The sequence below is a fragment of the Gracilinanus agilis genome, chromosome 2, assembly GCF_016433145.1.
Source record: "Gracilinanus agilis isolate LMUSP501 chromosome 2, AgileGrace, whole genome shotgun sequence".
NCBI lineage: Eukaryota > Metazoa > Chordata > Mammalia > Didelphimorphia > Didelphidae > Gracilinanus > Gracilinanus agilis.
This window is the reverse complement of record NC_058131.1, coordinates 36,410,483-36,426,431: the sequence shown is the minus strand read 5'-3', so window position 1 is coordinate 36,426,431 and position 15,949 is coordinate 36,410,483. Positions and strand designations below refer to the sequence as shown.

The following is a 15,949-nucleotide window of genomic DNA, read 5'->3' as shown; positions in this document are numbered from 1 at the left end:
CCCCCCACGCCCAACCCCCTCCCGGGCCGGCTCCGCCCGGACTCGCCGGCACTCACATTCACACGCTCGCTTTCATCCTCTCCCACACGTACGTGCGCGCACACACACATTCGCCCCACTCACCGCTCACCTGCTCAGAGCTCGGTGAAGAAGTAAGGGCGGAAAGCCCTGCCCCGCCCACTCACTCCTGAATTGCGACTGCGCACACTGAGCCCAGAACTACGATTCCCAGAAGTGCCTGGGCTGGGGACAATCCGAACTTGAACAAGTAAGACACGTGTTCTTAGAGAGGTTATCTCGGGATGGATTCTGGGACACAGACTATGATTCCAGGATACATTGCGGTCTGACATCCTGGGAAATGTAGTCCGGGGCTACCTCTGCGTAGGCACCCTACATAGTTCCCTCAGCAATCCCTCCAGAGGTTTTTTTCTCTGCTAATGCTGGGTTTCCGGCGTCTTGGGGGTCTCTGGGCCTGTAGTGACCCCAGACGGAACTGTGCAGGGTTCCATTTCCGCATCCACCCTCTCAAAGCATACAACAGCTTCCTTACTGAGGTGCTTGGGCGCCTCGCATCCTTCCTGCCTCCGCCCCTGGGAGTCTGGCTCCCCCCTCCCCAACCCCCCCACCCTGGGGTTCCTGTCCTGGAATGGAAATAGGGTCGGGGCCGGAGCGGGTAAAGCTTCTGGATGCGTCCGAGCCACCTCCATGAATTGGGGAGAAGGGGAGGATAGGCAGTGCTAGGGACCCCTGATTGTGTTTCTGCGACCACCAAGTAGAGGGACTGCCTCTGCAGTCATTACCTGGGGGACCCTGGTGGTTCTGTCTTTTTTCATCTGTGACTCTTTGCCCCTCCTCCCCAAAAGGACTTTGACTAAGAGTCCCCAGCAGATTTCTCCATTATTAATATAATATGCTTCTTTACAAGATTTGCACCGTTTCCCAAACCTTGTCCTCTTCACCCAAAGGTTTTCCAACATTCATTCCTTTGTCATTTCAAACACTACCTCAAACATATTCATCTTCTCGTGTTATTCTAATGCACGTTATCTCTTATTTTCCTTGTGTACACACCTCCAAAGCACTATTTCTGAAATGTCATTCCCATCTCTGTTCAGTGATACCTGAGCAGATGTTTCTATACCAATAGAACAATATGAATAAAGACTATGAAATAGTACTTCATGAAAACAAATCTGAATGGACATTGCATTATTCCAAAGAAAAGCAAAATCTGAAACATGCACTGAAATGAGGAAGTTGGCCCTTGCTTTCTACACCATTGTTAAATGATTAGGCCTGCTGAACTCGAGATCACCATGATATTCTCCCTTTAAAGGAGGCAGTAGCTTATATACTTTAGTAATGAAAAAATACAAGCAACAATATTTCTTAGGATGAGTGCGACTGTAACCCCAAAATAACACCTTGCTAACTGCCAGAGGGTTTCTTGTGTGCCCCAAAAGCTGACAATGCTAATGGCCATCTCCCAGGTGACCACCCAAAAATAAAGGTGTAAGTATCCCACCCACAGAAGGGCACCCAGGAGCATACCTACTTACTGGAGCTTTCCTTTCCAGTTGAATGGATCCCCATTTCTGTGTTCCTCAAAATATAACCCCATACATGAGTTATATTAGTGATGAGTCTTGAATTGTATATTGTGTTTTCTTCTCCAACTTTCTCCCCTCATTTGCTTGCCAGTTCTCTGCCAAGAAAGCTTTGCCCTAAACTGACTTTTATTTTACATATTATTCTTGGGAAACAAACTCATTAGGAGGTTTGTTTTCTTGTCATCTCAGGCTGGCTTACTGGCATAAACAAGGTACTGGGACAAGAACTTAAACTTGTTGATAGCTGCACCTACCCTGGGTAAGTATGGCACTGTTAGCCCAACCATAGAAAGTAAGGAACAATGGGAACCTTATGTCCTCTCTGGAAGGACTCCTTTGTGCCAGGGAACTGTCACAAAACACAGACTGAAGACTATATTTGTTCTATAGGTAAATAAGGATTCATTGGAGTTTGTAGAGTAGGCAGACCTGTGCTTGAGGAAAATCACTTTGGTACCTGGTTGGTACATAAATTGGAGAAGGAAAAGTCTTGATACAGGGAGACTAATTGGATTACTGCCATAAATTGAGAAGTGGTAAAGGGCTCTAATATAAGTGACTATGGAAATGGAGAAAAGGGGACATGTGAAACATGGTGAGAAAGTAAAATGCCAAGGCTGGGCAAGAGATCGGATGTATGGAATGAATACCAATGAAGGATTGAGGATGACATTGAGGTTCTGAGCCTGAGGAACTAGGATAGTGCTGTCTTTAACAGTAATGGGGAAGTTTAGAAGAGGGGAAGATTTGGGGGGGGGGTGGAGATAAATATTTCATTTTTATTCTTTGTATCTCCTGTGATAAAACTACAATGTGCACATGGGTGCTTAATGTTTGCTGGGTTGAAATAATGCACCAGATTTTTAAAAATTTTAAATAATGTGTGGATGATCAAAGAGGAGAAAACTAAGGTGAATCAGATTGGACTAGATGATCACTAAAGACTCTTCAGGACCTTGCCAATGGCTCAAATAGCCCTTGACCACTGGGCTGGACAACCAGCGTTTCTTCAACCAGTACTAGAACAGCTTAAGAGATACTAAGATCCCCATGGTAGTCAAAGATATGAAAAAGATGTCCTAAGGAGAGAGTTTCAAAGGCCAGGCTACCATTTGGCAACACTGTAGAAAGGATTCTTTTCCAAATTGGATTAAATGATCTCCTAATATTCCTTACAATGTTGGAATTCTATGAAATTTTCTGAAGTTTTTATCCCCAAACTACAATTACATAAAAAATCTGCAATATATAGTCTTTGATGAGTTCCAAAGTACATTAATATTATTTAAGGAAATACTCAATATCTCCTTATCTTATAAGAGAGTCCCACTAGAAGACCTTCCCAAACACGCTAAATATTAACAATTAAAACAACACAAACATTTTCTACAATAAGAATTTTCTTATGTGTAACAAAGATGTCTAAGCCTGAAAGTATTCTTATATTTGTTAAATTTAAGGGCTTCTCTCTAGAGTGCAATCTCTTATGGTCTTTAATCTATTTTATTTGAAAGCTTGTGCGTATTTACTGCATTGAAAGTGTTTTCTTTCAACATAAAGCTCGATGTTTTCCTAAAGGCTACACCAAATTTCTTAGGTTTATAAAGTTTCTTTCCAGCATGAATTCTAATATTTCTTAAAAATTTCGACATCATTTGGAAGCTTTCCCATATTCATTACACTAAAAATGTTCAAGTTTAAGTTTTCAATATGGTCTCCTTTCTACCTAAAGGCCTAGCCACATTCTTTAATATGAATTCCATGATTGTTTTGCAATGCAAATTTTCCTCAAATTCCATATATTTAATGGGTTTCTATACGCTATGAAATCTACTATGTACAGCAACTTGGTCTTTGTCTAAACCTGTGATGGTGAACCTATGGCACACATGCCAGAAAGGGCACAGAGCAACCTGGAGGCACTGTCCTACACCAGAGGTTACTAGGAAGGCAGGTAGAGCTGCTCCCTTCCCCCTCTCCACCATTCCTGAGGGCATTTTTCACTTCACCTGCCCAGCAGCCCAATGGGAGTGCTTATACCCTTCCATGTGGGGTAAGGTGGGGGGCCTGAGAGGTATGGAACTTGGTCTTGGGAGGGGGCATGGCATATGGTCTCTAAAAGGTTCACCATCACTGGTCTAAACTGTTCCACTTTCATTACATTCAAAGTGTTTCTTTCCAGAATACATTTTCTTATGTGCATTAAAGCTTCCTTTGTGCCTAAAGGCTTTCCCACATTCAGTACATATATAAGGTTTCTCCCCAGTATGGATTCTCCTATGTATTTCAAGATTTCCCTTCCGGCTAAAGGCTTTCCCACATCCATCACATTTATAGGGTTTTTCTCCAGTGTGAATTATCTCATGTTGCATAAGAGATGAGCTCCTCTTGAAGACTTTCCCACATTCATTACATTTATAGGGTTTCTCTTCAGTATGAGTCCTTTGATGTCGTATAAGGCCTGATCTGTATCTGAAGCCTTTCCCACATTCATTGCATTCAAAATGTTTCTCTCCAGGATGTACTAGCTTATGTGTTTGAAGGCGAGCAATTGTGCTGAAAGCTTTCCCACATTCATTACATTTATAAGGTTTTTCTCCAGTATGAATTGTTTGATGTTGAGTTAGGTAGTGGTTACTGCTAAAGGCTTTCCCACATTCATTACATTTATAAGGTTTCTCTCCAGTATGAATTGTTTGATGTTGATTTAGATGGTGATTACTGCTGAAGGCCTTCCCACATTCATTACATCCAAAGGGCTTCTCTCCAGTATGAATTATCTTATGTGTTTCCAGGTGTGCCTTCCGTCTGAAGGCTCTCCCACACTCATTACATTTGTAGGGTTTCTCTCCAGTATGAATTACTTGATGTGTATTAAGGTATACCTTGTTCCTGAAGGCTTTCCCACATTCATTACATTTGAAGGGCTTCTCTCCATTATGAATTCTCTTATGAATTTCAAGATGTGCCTTTTGTCTGAAGGCCCTCTCACATTCGTTACATTTGTGGGGTTTCTCCCCTGTATGAATTTTTTGATGTTGCATAAGGGAAGAATAGTGCCTGAAAGCTTTCCCACATTCATTACATTCAAAGGGCTTCTCTCCAGTATGGATTACCTTATGTCTAATAAGGTATACCTTCTTACTGAAGGCTTTCCCACATTCCTTACATTCGAAGGGCTTCTCTCCAGTATGAACCCTCTTATGTACATAGAGGCTTGCATGCCAGCTGAAGGCTTTTTCACACTCATTACATTTATAAGGTTTCTCACCTGTATGAGCTGTTTGATGTTCAATTAGGTATCGTTTGCTACTAAAAGCTTTCCCACACTCATTACATTCAAATGGTTTCTTTCCAGTATGAATTATTTGATGTTGGGAGAGGCTATGATTATTGCTAAAGGCTTTCCCACATTCTTTACATTCAAAGGACTTCTCTCCAATATGAATTATCTTGTGTGTTTTTAGGTATTTCTTCTGCTTGAAGGCTTTCCCACATTCATTACATTTATAAGGGGTTTCGCTTGTATTAATTTTTTGATGTACAGTAGGGCATGAGGAATTGATGCTGAAATCTTTGCTACTTTGATTATACTTAAGGTCTTTTCCTCGTGTATGTAATCTATGGTAATGAATAAGGTTTGAATGGTAAATAAAAGGCTTCCTGCAATTATTATAATTAGGAAGTTTCTTTCCCAGGGAAATTCTATTATGCTTAATTAAGTCTGAGCACTGTTTGGCACCATTTCCAGGTGTTTCACATTTATGTTGAAACTTCCCAATAGTAACTTTCTGCTGTGGAATGAGGACTGACCCTAGATTAACCTTTTTTTCATATATATTATGTTCATTTGTATTTAACTCATTAAAAGTATTACTGTGAATGACTCTTATTTGTTTTGGTGGTCTCTCTTGGTTGGTGTTTTGCCTCTTTGATCTGATATCACAATCCCAAGCTTCTTCCAACTTAGAGTCCCAGGGGCCATGCTTTTGGAATCTTTCCTTGGATGATTCTCCCACAGAAATATGTTGCTTTAGAGCTAATTCCTTGATGTCACAATACGTCTTCTGTACAAGGAAATCTAAAAACAACAGCAGCAGAAATACTGTCAATACTATTTGTCTCAAGGGCAAGTAATAAAAAATGAATCAAAAGAATACCATGGTCCTATAAGCACTGTGTCAGAAACAATGAATCCTAGAATGAACTAAGGCTCATTGCAATAAATTTTAAAGACAGTAACAAAAAATATCTATTGATCTCTATGTGAAATATATAGTTCCAGATAGTCTCCTTTATCATGAAAATAATGATCAATCTGTTACAGTTACTGATAATAATAGCCAACATTTATACAATCTATTATATCCCAGGCACTATGCTAAATGACAAATAAAATATTTCTTTTTTAAAACCTTTATATTTTTTAATGATATAATATTTTTATATCATCTTTATTTCCAAATATTTCCTACCCTCTCCACTACCCAATCCCTCGTAATAAAGAATAAAAAGGCAAAGTTCAGAAAAACCAATATATAAACTGAATCTGAGAGTACATGCAATATTTCACATCCCAAATCTGTCATCAGTGCAAGTAAAGGAAGAAATCAAATTTTCTCTTCTCCTGATTTGAGTTTGGTCATAATAATTACAGTAGAAAAAATATTTTTTAACAAGAACTGAAAATCAAAATTAATATGGAGAAAGTAAAAAAGCAACTAACTGCTGAGACTACATATATGCCTAAATTTTCATGAGTGAAACAAGTTAATTTTGGAAACTGTAACTTCCAAAATCCTAAGCCAAATTTGAGCAATGTCTAGGATCTAAGCAATAAATACATAGTTTGCTTTCACTTAGGGTGAAAAAGTTGATCCACAGGAATTCTTATCAATAGAAAAAGATCATGTTAAACTTAAGCTTAACTCCTTTTAAGACTTTTGGACTGGTGACACAAAGGTATATATGTATACATAGATATATACCTTTATCCTATATACCTTTCTGTCACCAGCTATATATATATAGCATGATAATCTGTAATTTAAAAAATGTCTTTGAGCTGGAAGAATGAACCAAGCAAAATTAAATTTAATAAGAATAAATATGAATTCTTTATCTGAGGATCAAAATAGCATCATGTATCAAAGCATAGGCTACAGAGATTCAGACAGGCCACAAATGTTCATGTTCAGTAATCTAGGGAATTTGAGATAAACCCAAGGTAAATATAAATAAAGAGTATACTGTGACCACTAAAAACATGAAAAGATATAATTTCGGGGTACAACATATAGTGAAGCTGTAGTATGTTTGGATCTCAGAAAGAAAGACTCATATCATGCTCTGCCTTTTGGAATTTTCTGCTCAGAGCTGGATTCTATAATTTATGAAGACATGGACCATCTGTATGTCTAGAGGCTTTAGCAGGAAACTCCTAATTATCATTCAAAAGCAGGTAAATTATTTGTTTTCATCTCAAGAGGCAAGGTAGGAAGGCTGACAAAGTTTTTCTCAGAAGACCCCAGCAAGTAACAGCCAATATGCAACCTGTTATAGCAGTTTGTTACAAGAGTTGGCCAAGAGACCATCAGAAATAACAAGGAATTAAAGACTTAGAATTGGGGGCAGCTAGATAATTCAGTGGACTGATTCTAAGATGGAAGGTAAGGATAGGGGAAAAAAAAAGACTTAGGATCTTGTTTCAGCAAGTATGGAAAAATGAGAATTTTGTGTTGATATCTCTATAGTTTGTTATGTTTGTCTTTTTGCCCTGGTCAACCCATTGCTACCTATGCTAAAAGTAAAGTTGTTTCCTTCCTAGAAGTAAAAGTAAAAGGGTTTGAGCTTAATAGCAAATGCAATTATGTGGCTAACATGAAAATATGTTGTGTATGACTGCATTTGTAAAGGGTATCACATTCCTTGCCTTCTCAATGGGTAGGAGAGAATTGAGGAGAAAGAGAGAATTTGAAGTTCAAAATAAAAAAATGTTAAAAAATAGGTAAACATGAAAAAAATAGTAAATGTAATGTTATAGGTCTCAAGGTTAACAGTAGATCACTGGTAAAAAGAGAATGCAGTGTTATTGGGGTGGAGGGTCTTTGTTGGAGGGAACATCCACAGTGATGAGTACCGATCTATTTAAATTTTGGCATTAGGAGTAACAAGCAAGTCCATCAGACCATCCCTAGCTAACAGGCTAAACCTAACTCACAAACCTCAAAGCAGAATAATCTTAAAGATCAGATTCTCATTCTCTTGTTTGGGAGAGAAAATTTAAGGAAAAGACACAGGGTTAAGAAATATCAGGACCTGAAAAAAAGAATTCAAGGAAGAGAAGAGAAGATTATAAGGTTCCCAAAGCGGATAAATAAGAAAAGCTAAATATAACCTTTTAGGAAATAAAACAAATAAGAAAAGTCAACGGATAAATAAAACAAACTTGATTTTAAAAACAGGAAAGCTGGGGAAGGGCAAAGAAAGGAAGTAGGATAAGATCAAGTTTTCAAAAGGTGATAAAGGTTTAAAGGTCTGTAGGAGGCTTCAAGGTAAGGTAATTCCCATAAGTGTTTAAAAACAGCTGAAAAACTCAATGGGTAGAGAGAATATGTTTCATTTGTAGTGTTTTCCATTGAGTGTGCCATGTTTTAGGGGTTTTTTTGGCCTCACCTCTAGAGGAGGGTCTCCCCTCTAGAAGAGACAGGAAAGAGGCATGAGGAACATCTCTCTGCATTACAGATAAGTAAGGAAAATGAAACATTCCTAAGAGAGAGACAAGAAAAAAAGCCAAAATGAGACTTCTTGGCAGGAAAGGTATTTAGGATGATAGGAAAGAACTCTGACCCTTGTCAAGAAGCTGCTGAATGAAGCAATTGTCATCTGGGGTAGAAGGAAAGGGCAACAGTGAAACTATAGCTTTAAAAGCCAACCAAAGAAAACCTGAGGCTCTTCCTGATTAGAAGAGAGGTGAATGGATGGACTGAGGAGAAAGAAACTTCTTGTCTGCCAAGGCATAACATGAAGCCAAAGAAAATACAAATGTTAGCGATCCCTTAATAAGTATAGAAAGAAGAGAAGAGGAGAGAAGGCAAAATGTAATTGGGAAGCTAGAACTAAAACTGATGGCCCGAGATGTCTTCATATAAAAATAAAACATTCCTTTCATGACCACAAAATTTTAAATTTGCTGAACAAAGATACATCTATTTAATATGACAAACCTCCAAACAGAAAAAGATAATAGATCATGGGTTCAGGAAACAGAAAACAAGCTTGGTACCAATGTATGATATAGTAACAATGAGAAATTTCCACTATTGCCTTCATTAGTCCAGATCTTTACTCCCTATTAATCATTTTGGTCTCTCTTTTTTAGAAGCTAAGTAAGAATAGAGCAATTCTGCCTTCTCTCTTGCCAGTTCTTATTCTCCTATCACAATCTATGCATCATCCCTGTCCTTTCTTTTATCCTTTTTCCTCCAAGTATGCTCCAACAAACCCATACCTTGTATTTTCTTTGGCTACATGTGAGGGCAGGTAATAGATAATATATATAAAAAGGTGGATTGACCCAGTAAAAACTGTGTCAAGAATGCAAAAGGTGAGCAAAAGCACTTTGTAAACTATAAAGGTATCATGGAATTAAATGGCACTCAGTTTATTTTCTGTGAGTAGTGGGAACAGAAGGCAGTCTGCTCTACATTATTTCAAGAAAGAAAAGAGACCAGAGGAGATAGAGAATGCAAAGCAAACATATGTGGGTTTTGACAAGGAAAGGAGAGAAAGATGAAATTAGAACACTGATAAAACAGGCAACAAGGACAAGCAAAGGATTTCTCTTTTAAATATAGGTCAGGCTTATCTATATCTGAAAGCAAGAGAGATTAAGGGTATATATAAGATGAGAAAAAATAATGACAGAAAGGAGCACAAAAAAGATGAAATCCAGAGTACAGAAGGAAGGGTTGGCACCCCTTAGGCAGAATGCCTCTCTCTCAGACTGGAGGGAAAGATGAGGGGAAAGAGTAGATAATGACATTAGAGGAGGAATCTCAGGCTGGCTGGCCACAGATCAGGGCCCTTTTAGCAGTTCTCTGTTTAAACCCTTATGGCCCAGCTGCTGCTTGCAACGACTCCCACCTTTATGTTTGTTCATTCGCTCACCTGGGTAGGTATTTCTTAAGACTTCTCCTGATGGCAGCCATGGTGTTTCTCTTCTCTCCAAATGGAAGATCAGAGCTGGTTTGGGAACTGGAAGGCCTGCTCATGGAAAAATGAATGGCAAAGTGCTGAGATGAGGAGAACATCTCAAAATTCAATCTTGGCCTCTTTCTCTTTAGGAGCTAGAGAGCACACTAGGAAGGACCTCTGAGAAATGTTGTGTATTGTATTTCTAGGAAATATGGGGAATGAATAACAGGGTTTGATATGAGCTCACACGATGGAAACTGTTCATGTCTTCAAGACTTTAGTGGAGAATCTCTGACCTGGATGAATAGTCAGAAGGAAGTCTTGCTGACATTACAATAACACTGCTCATTTCAAGTAGTTCAAAAATCAAAGACTGTGAAAATGGGAGAATACAAAGAGATGATGATTCATAGGAGAAAATCTGTCCTTACCAAGGGAGACAAAGTTCTCATAGTTCTCCAGCATCACATCTCTGTGCATATTTTTCTGAGCAGGTTCCAACAGTCCCCATTCCTCCTGGGTGAACTCCACAGCCACATCTTGGAAGGTAAGTGCTTCCTAAAATATCAAAAGACATTTCTTATTAACATGCATGACCTTAAAGTGGGGTGAACTGCCTCACAGAATTCCACAGTTCCCCCCAGAACTCCAGGAGAGGGGGCAATTAAGAATGTGGGTATAAAAGCAGGACACCCAGCTTGGCAAGGACACTCTTTGGGGGGAGTTGGGTGGTTTGAGAGGGGTAGGATTTTACTTCTCTGCTAGCTTATCTCTGACCTCTAGGAGCATGGTGATTCTTTGCTGTTTACTCCATGCAAACTAAACCAGGCTGTGAGCACTGTGAAAATATCTATAGGCAGTATCCCAGCTAATCTCTAAACAATATAGATCTTAATCAAGATTACCTTCACCATCTTAACTAAATAACATTAGATTTAAGAGAAAGTTTAGTTTGTGAGAGAGTTAGGGGAATAAGTTACTCAGAGGCATTCCCTTCTGGGGGATTGCTATTTCTGTCAATATACTGAAGATACTAGATAGTTTTACCTCACCCTCCATCCTAGAAATTATTCCTCCTTCCCTGTTTTCCTGAATTAATAAATCCCTTCCTTGTTAAGTCTGTGGGTTTTGTGAAGTTATATTTATAGGCTGTACCAACCCAGTCCATACATTACCAAAGCCAAATCTTTATCCAGACAAGTTCTGAGCATAGCTGTGATCCAGAGGGTAAGACAGTTGTTTGCCCAGAATAACAGTTATAACAGAAACCCTTGTAGACCAGGAATGGAGGCTATATTAACTTGAGTATCTCAGGGCTAAATTGGCTGACAAATAGGGAATTATCCCACAGAAATTAGCAGCTTCCACTGTGGGAAGATTATTCCCAAAGCCCCAGGTAGATAAAATGCTCAGGATGTAGGTGTCAAATTTGCCACAGTTGTTCCCATATTGCCCTGCTTATCTGTGCCTCTTTCTGAATTTCTTTCTGCTTTCTTGTATTTTCAGTATTTCACTGATGTTCTTTTCTTTTATCCATTTTTTGGAAGTATCATCATGACTGGACACTTTCCTCCATAAACTATCTCCATCCTAAGAGAAATAAAAGTCATATATCTCCCCCTTTACCCACCAGTAACAAATAAGTTAATAAGCATGAAAATCAAAGATCATGAAAATGGGAGAATACAAAGATATCCCAATGGACAGACTCTATTCTCAGAGAGCTTACATTCTAATGGAGGAAGACAACACATAAAGTAAAGCTTCTAGAAAAGGGTAGGGGGTGGTTTAGACAGAAATGAGAAGTGACTTCATGAAGGACTGATTCCAGGAATGATAAGGCATTTATCAGAGTTTGGGGTCCTACTCAAGCAAGACACTTGCCATGTCTACACATGTACACTCATTCTGCATCTTTGGTCCTTCATGGCTCTTTCAGTAGGTAAGAAACCTGATGCATCATTAGTCTCCAAGAGCTATGACTGGTTCTTGTATTGAAAAGAGCACTTTAAGTCTTTCACACTTATTTTATAATGTTGTAGTCTTTATATAAGTTGCTCTCTTGGTCTCAATATTTTTGCACATCTTTGACCCCTTTTGGGTATGTAACTAGTAGTAGTATTGCTAGGGCAAAGACCCAGTTCAGTGAGACACTTAAATTCATTGACTTTTGAGGTATACTTCCAGATTGTTTTCAGAATGGCTAGACCATTGCACAGTTCCATAAACAGTGCAGCCTCTCTAACAACTATCTTTGTCAGTCTGATAGATGTAAAAAGGAATCTCCCAGTTATTTTATTTCCATTATTATTAGTGATTTGAAGCATTTTTTAATGTCTGTTGGTAAGTTGTATTCTTCCTTTTGACAATTACCTATTCATATCCTTTAACTATTCTCTATTAGGGAATGGATCTTGTTCCTAGATATTTGAATCAATTCATTAAATATCCAGTCTTTATAAAAGAAACTTGCTATAAAAGGTTTTTCCCTTGAGTTCTTGAGATTCCCATTTAATTTCATCTGCATTGGTTTTGTCTGTGCATCCATTTTATCTTCTATGATTTATTGGTCATAAATTTTTCCCTTTTCCATAGATCTGAAAGGTATTTTCTTCCTTACTTCTCTAATCTTATATTACCCTTCATTTCTAAGTCAAGTATCCATTTAGAATTTATCTTGGTAAAAAGTATGAAATGTTGGTTTATACTTACTTTCTGCCAGACTTCTTTCTAGTTTTTGTTGTCTAATTAATGAGTCCTTCCCAATAGTTGGGGTCTTTGGGCTCTTCAAAAGCTATACTACTAAATTCAGTCATTTGCTTCAAGAGTATTTTTTCTGGGGTTTATTCATAAGAGGAAAAAAGAACATATGACTTTAGAACTATATCAGTAAAAGGTTAAAAAAAAATACTTTGATCCAGCTTTCTAGACCTAAAAAGAATCATGATGGACCAAAATAAGGTCTTTCCCTTATGGAAATAGAAGTGGACCAGGTGCCAAGGCCTCTGGTCTTAGTCTAGGCTCTGCAGCTGGTTAAAGGCCTGAGTAAGATCACAGGATCCTAGATTTAGAGGCAGAGAAGACCTTATAAATCATCAATGCCACCCCCGCATTTATCAAAGAAGAAACTGGGGACAAGAAGTGAAGTGAATGACCCAAGGTCAAGGAAGGAATAAATGAGAGAGCAAGGGTTCAAATACAGGTCCTTTGACTCCAAATCCAGGAAATCTGAAACTATATCACATTCGCTTTTTACCCTTCTGGACTTCAAATTACTCATGTATCAAATTAGAGAACCAGAGGATAAGATTCCAGAGACTTTCCAGATCTAATAATCTATGGACTCCAAGAACCCACAGCACCCATACAATCAGCTCTAATCTTCTGAGAGAGAGCACGAGGTCTTCCAGTCCTTGGATATAACTTGGATGAGCACAGAAATGAAAGAAAGGGGAAAAGAACTATACCCATACTTTGAGGTTTGAGCTGGCCTATCAAGAGAGAAAAGAAATGCTGATTCACCTGGGACTTGGCTATCAGAAGCCCAGAAGTCATTCTCTCTTCTTCTTCTTTGACTCTCCTTTAGCAGGGAAGACAAGAGTCTTGAGAAGCCAGAACTGAGGAAATAAAAATAAGTTATGAAATAATCCAACTCTGCCTTGTGGCTCACAAATTCTCCAGGATTAAATTAATTACACATTAAGTGGGTGTAATTCCATGGTCTTTCAGAGATAGTAGTCAAAAGGAACCCAGCAATAATCTGACCTTGTCCTAGAATCAGATGGAAAGAGCATGGATATTTACTTACTGAGACACCAATTCCATCTCTCACCAAGTAAATTCCAAAGGCCAGATCTTCCCCAGGGGAATTAGGAGGCATGGTTTGAAAGCTTAGCACTTCCCCATTATATCTTATATGATGAGTAGTCAACTCAGTCACTCCCTCATTTAGGGGAAACAATATTTCTGGTCTCCTATTTGGCTTGCTGCATATGTGAGAAATCAGCAGAATGGTCAACAGCAAGTTAAATTTGAAGATAAGGAGATAGCATTAATCAGACAACTAGTACCTTAGCAAAGTTTAAATTACAAGGCCCATGAGAACCAGCTGAGCCAATCATGAGCCAATCATTGAATACTAGTGATCTCTGAAGATCCTGGAGAAAGGGAGGAATCTCAGAACTGAAGAAAAGCAGAGTGTGGTTGGATTAAAAAAAAAAAAGGTAGAAAGGATAGACTATAGCCTGCAGACTATATGCCTCCAAATTCAAACCTGATACTTGGCAAAATTCTAAAACATTATTGAAGAGTTAATCAGGGAACATCCAGAAGAGGAAGTAGTGACACTTCTTTTTTAAACCCTAACCTTCCACCTTAGAATCAATACTATGAATTGGGTGCAAAGCAGAAGAGTGGTAAGGGGTAGGTAATGGGGGTTAAGTGACTTGCCCAAGCTCACCCTGTCTGAGGCCAGATTTGAACCCAGGACCTCCTGTCTCTAGGCCTGGTTCTCAATCCACTGAGCTACTCAGCTACCCCAGATACTTTTTAAAAGAAGAAAACTGAATTTGACTTTATCAGTTTTGCCGAAGTTCCATTTGAAATTCTTTGTTACATGGGAGAGCTTTATGGCTGGAGGTGGGCTAGGGCGGGGGTATTTTGGGAAAGGTGGGTAAGATAAAACCAAAGGCTCTCAATAAACATTTATGTAAAAAGAAGCACAAATTATCAACAACAGAAGACAATGTAACAAATCATTAATCTGACATGAAAACACTTCTAGTTTCATCTTACATTCCTTAAAGTACCAAAGGAAAGCCACAGATAAGCAACAGCCTCAGTACAGGGCAAAGGATAGCCGCATGAATGTTGACTTTCAACTTTTTGTCCCCAGAGCCAAATGCAGACCCTGAATCACTGGAGGTGCTTAATCAATGCTGAATGAATGAATGAATGCCAGAGGAGATGTACTGGTGCTGGAGCTGAGGTTTCATCCTAGTGTTCCCATAAACAGTTTGCAATCCCATGAGAAAAGTAAATAAACTGTTCCTAAACCACCAACTTGACTGGGAAGACAAACCAAGGACAGAAATCAAGTTTTCCTATCAGAATATCAGTAAGAGAACTGTTTGTGGTTACCAGACACTGGAGAGAAAAGTGGGTGTCTTTCCATCATCTTGAGAATGGCCAAGCAAATTGTGGCAGAATACTGTTGCACCTTATGAAATGAAGAACAGGAGGAATTCAAGAGACACAAGATGCATATGAATAGATAAAAAAAATGCAAGGACTATAATAATTCAAACAAAACATTATTAAAATACAACTGGTCTAGAATCAGATTCAAGGCAGCTAAGTGGTACAATAGATTGTGTTGGCTTGGAGTCGGGACCTGAGTTCAAATCTAGATTCAGACACTAGTTCTGTGTGACCCTGGGCAAGTCCTTTAACCCTGTTGGTCTCAGTTTCCTCATCTGTAAAATGAACCGGAGAAGGAAGACGACTTCAGGATCTTTGAAAAGAAAACCCTAAAAAGGGGTCAAGAAAAGTAGAATAGTACTGAAACAAATGAACAACAAAATTACATGAAATGAACAAGAACAGAACATAAAACACCTTTCTCAGTTCTTTTATTAGAGAACTGGGAGAATATGGGGCAGAATATTTCATAATGGTAGGTGCGGTTATTTCAGTACCTAATTTTGTTTAATTGTTTTTCCTAGTACTGGGAGGGAGAGAGGGGAGAGAAGAGAAGAGAAGAGAAAAGAAGAGAAGAGAAGAGAAGAGAAGAGAAGAGAAGAGAAGAGAAGAGAAGAGAAGAGAAGAGAGAAGAGAAGGAAGAGAGAGAGATCTGAACATTAGATTGATTTTAAAAAGGTTAAGTGTAATAGGGATTAGTATAAACTAATACTTGGGCTCAAAAATCAACTTCACAAGCATAACAGAAGGGAAGTATAGCTATATGGCAGCTACAAAAAAAACCAACAACTGGGTATTTTAGTGGGTCACAAGCTCCTTGGAGGTCAACTATGTGGTAAGGTATGCCTTCCCCCATAAAAAAATACTTGAAGTTCAGGTTGTTCAAAGAGAACAAGAGATGAGAGTCCTGCTGTATTTTACTCCTAAATGAATATATTTAG

The 15,949-nt window shown here is 38.7% G+C and overlaps 1 protein-coding gene across 1 annotated transcript; it reads right to left on the bottom strand.

Moving 5' to 3' along the window:
* Positions 1-2,900: 2,900 nt before the first annotated feature.
* Positions 2,901-13,415, bottom strand: LOC123233171 (zinc finger protein 883-like). The gene is made up of 4 exons (XM_044659323.1): positions 13,332-13,415; positions 10,241-10,367; positions 9,783-9,878; positions 2,901-5,694 (listed from the first exon to the last, which is right to left on the bottom strand). The coding sequence occupies exons 1-4, from the start codon at positions 13,362-13,364 to the stop codon at positions 3,752-3,754; spliced, it is 2,199 nt and encodes a 732-aa protein (XP_044515258.1). The 5' UTR covers positions 13,365-13,415; the 3' UTR covers positions 2,901-3,751.
* Positions 13,416-15,949: the final 2,534 nt, after the last annotated feature.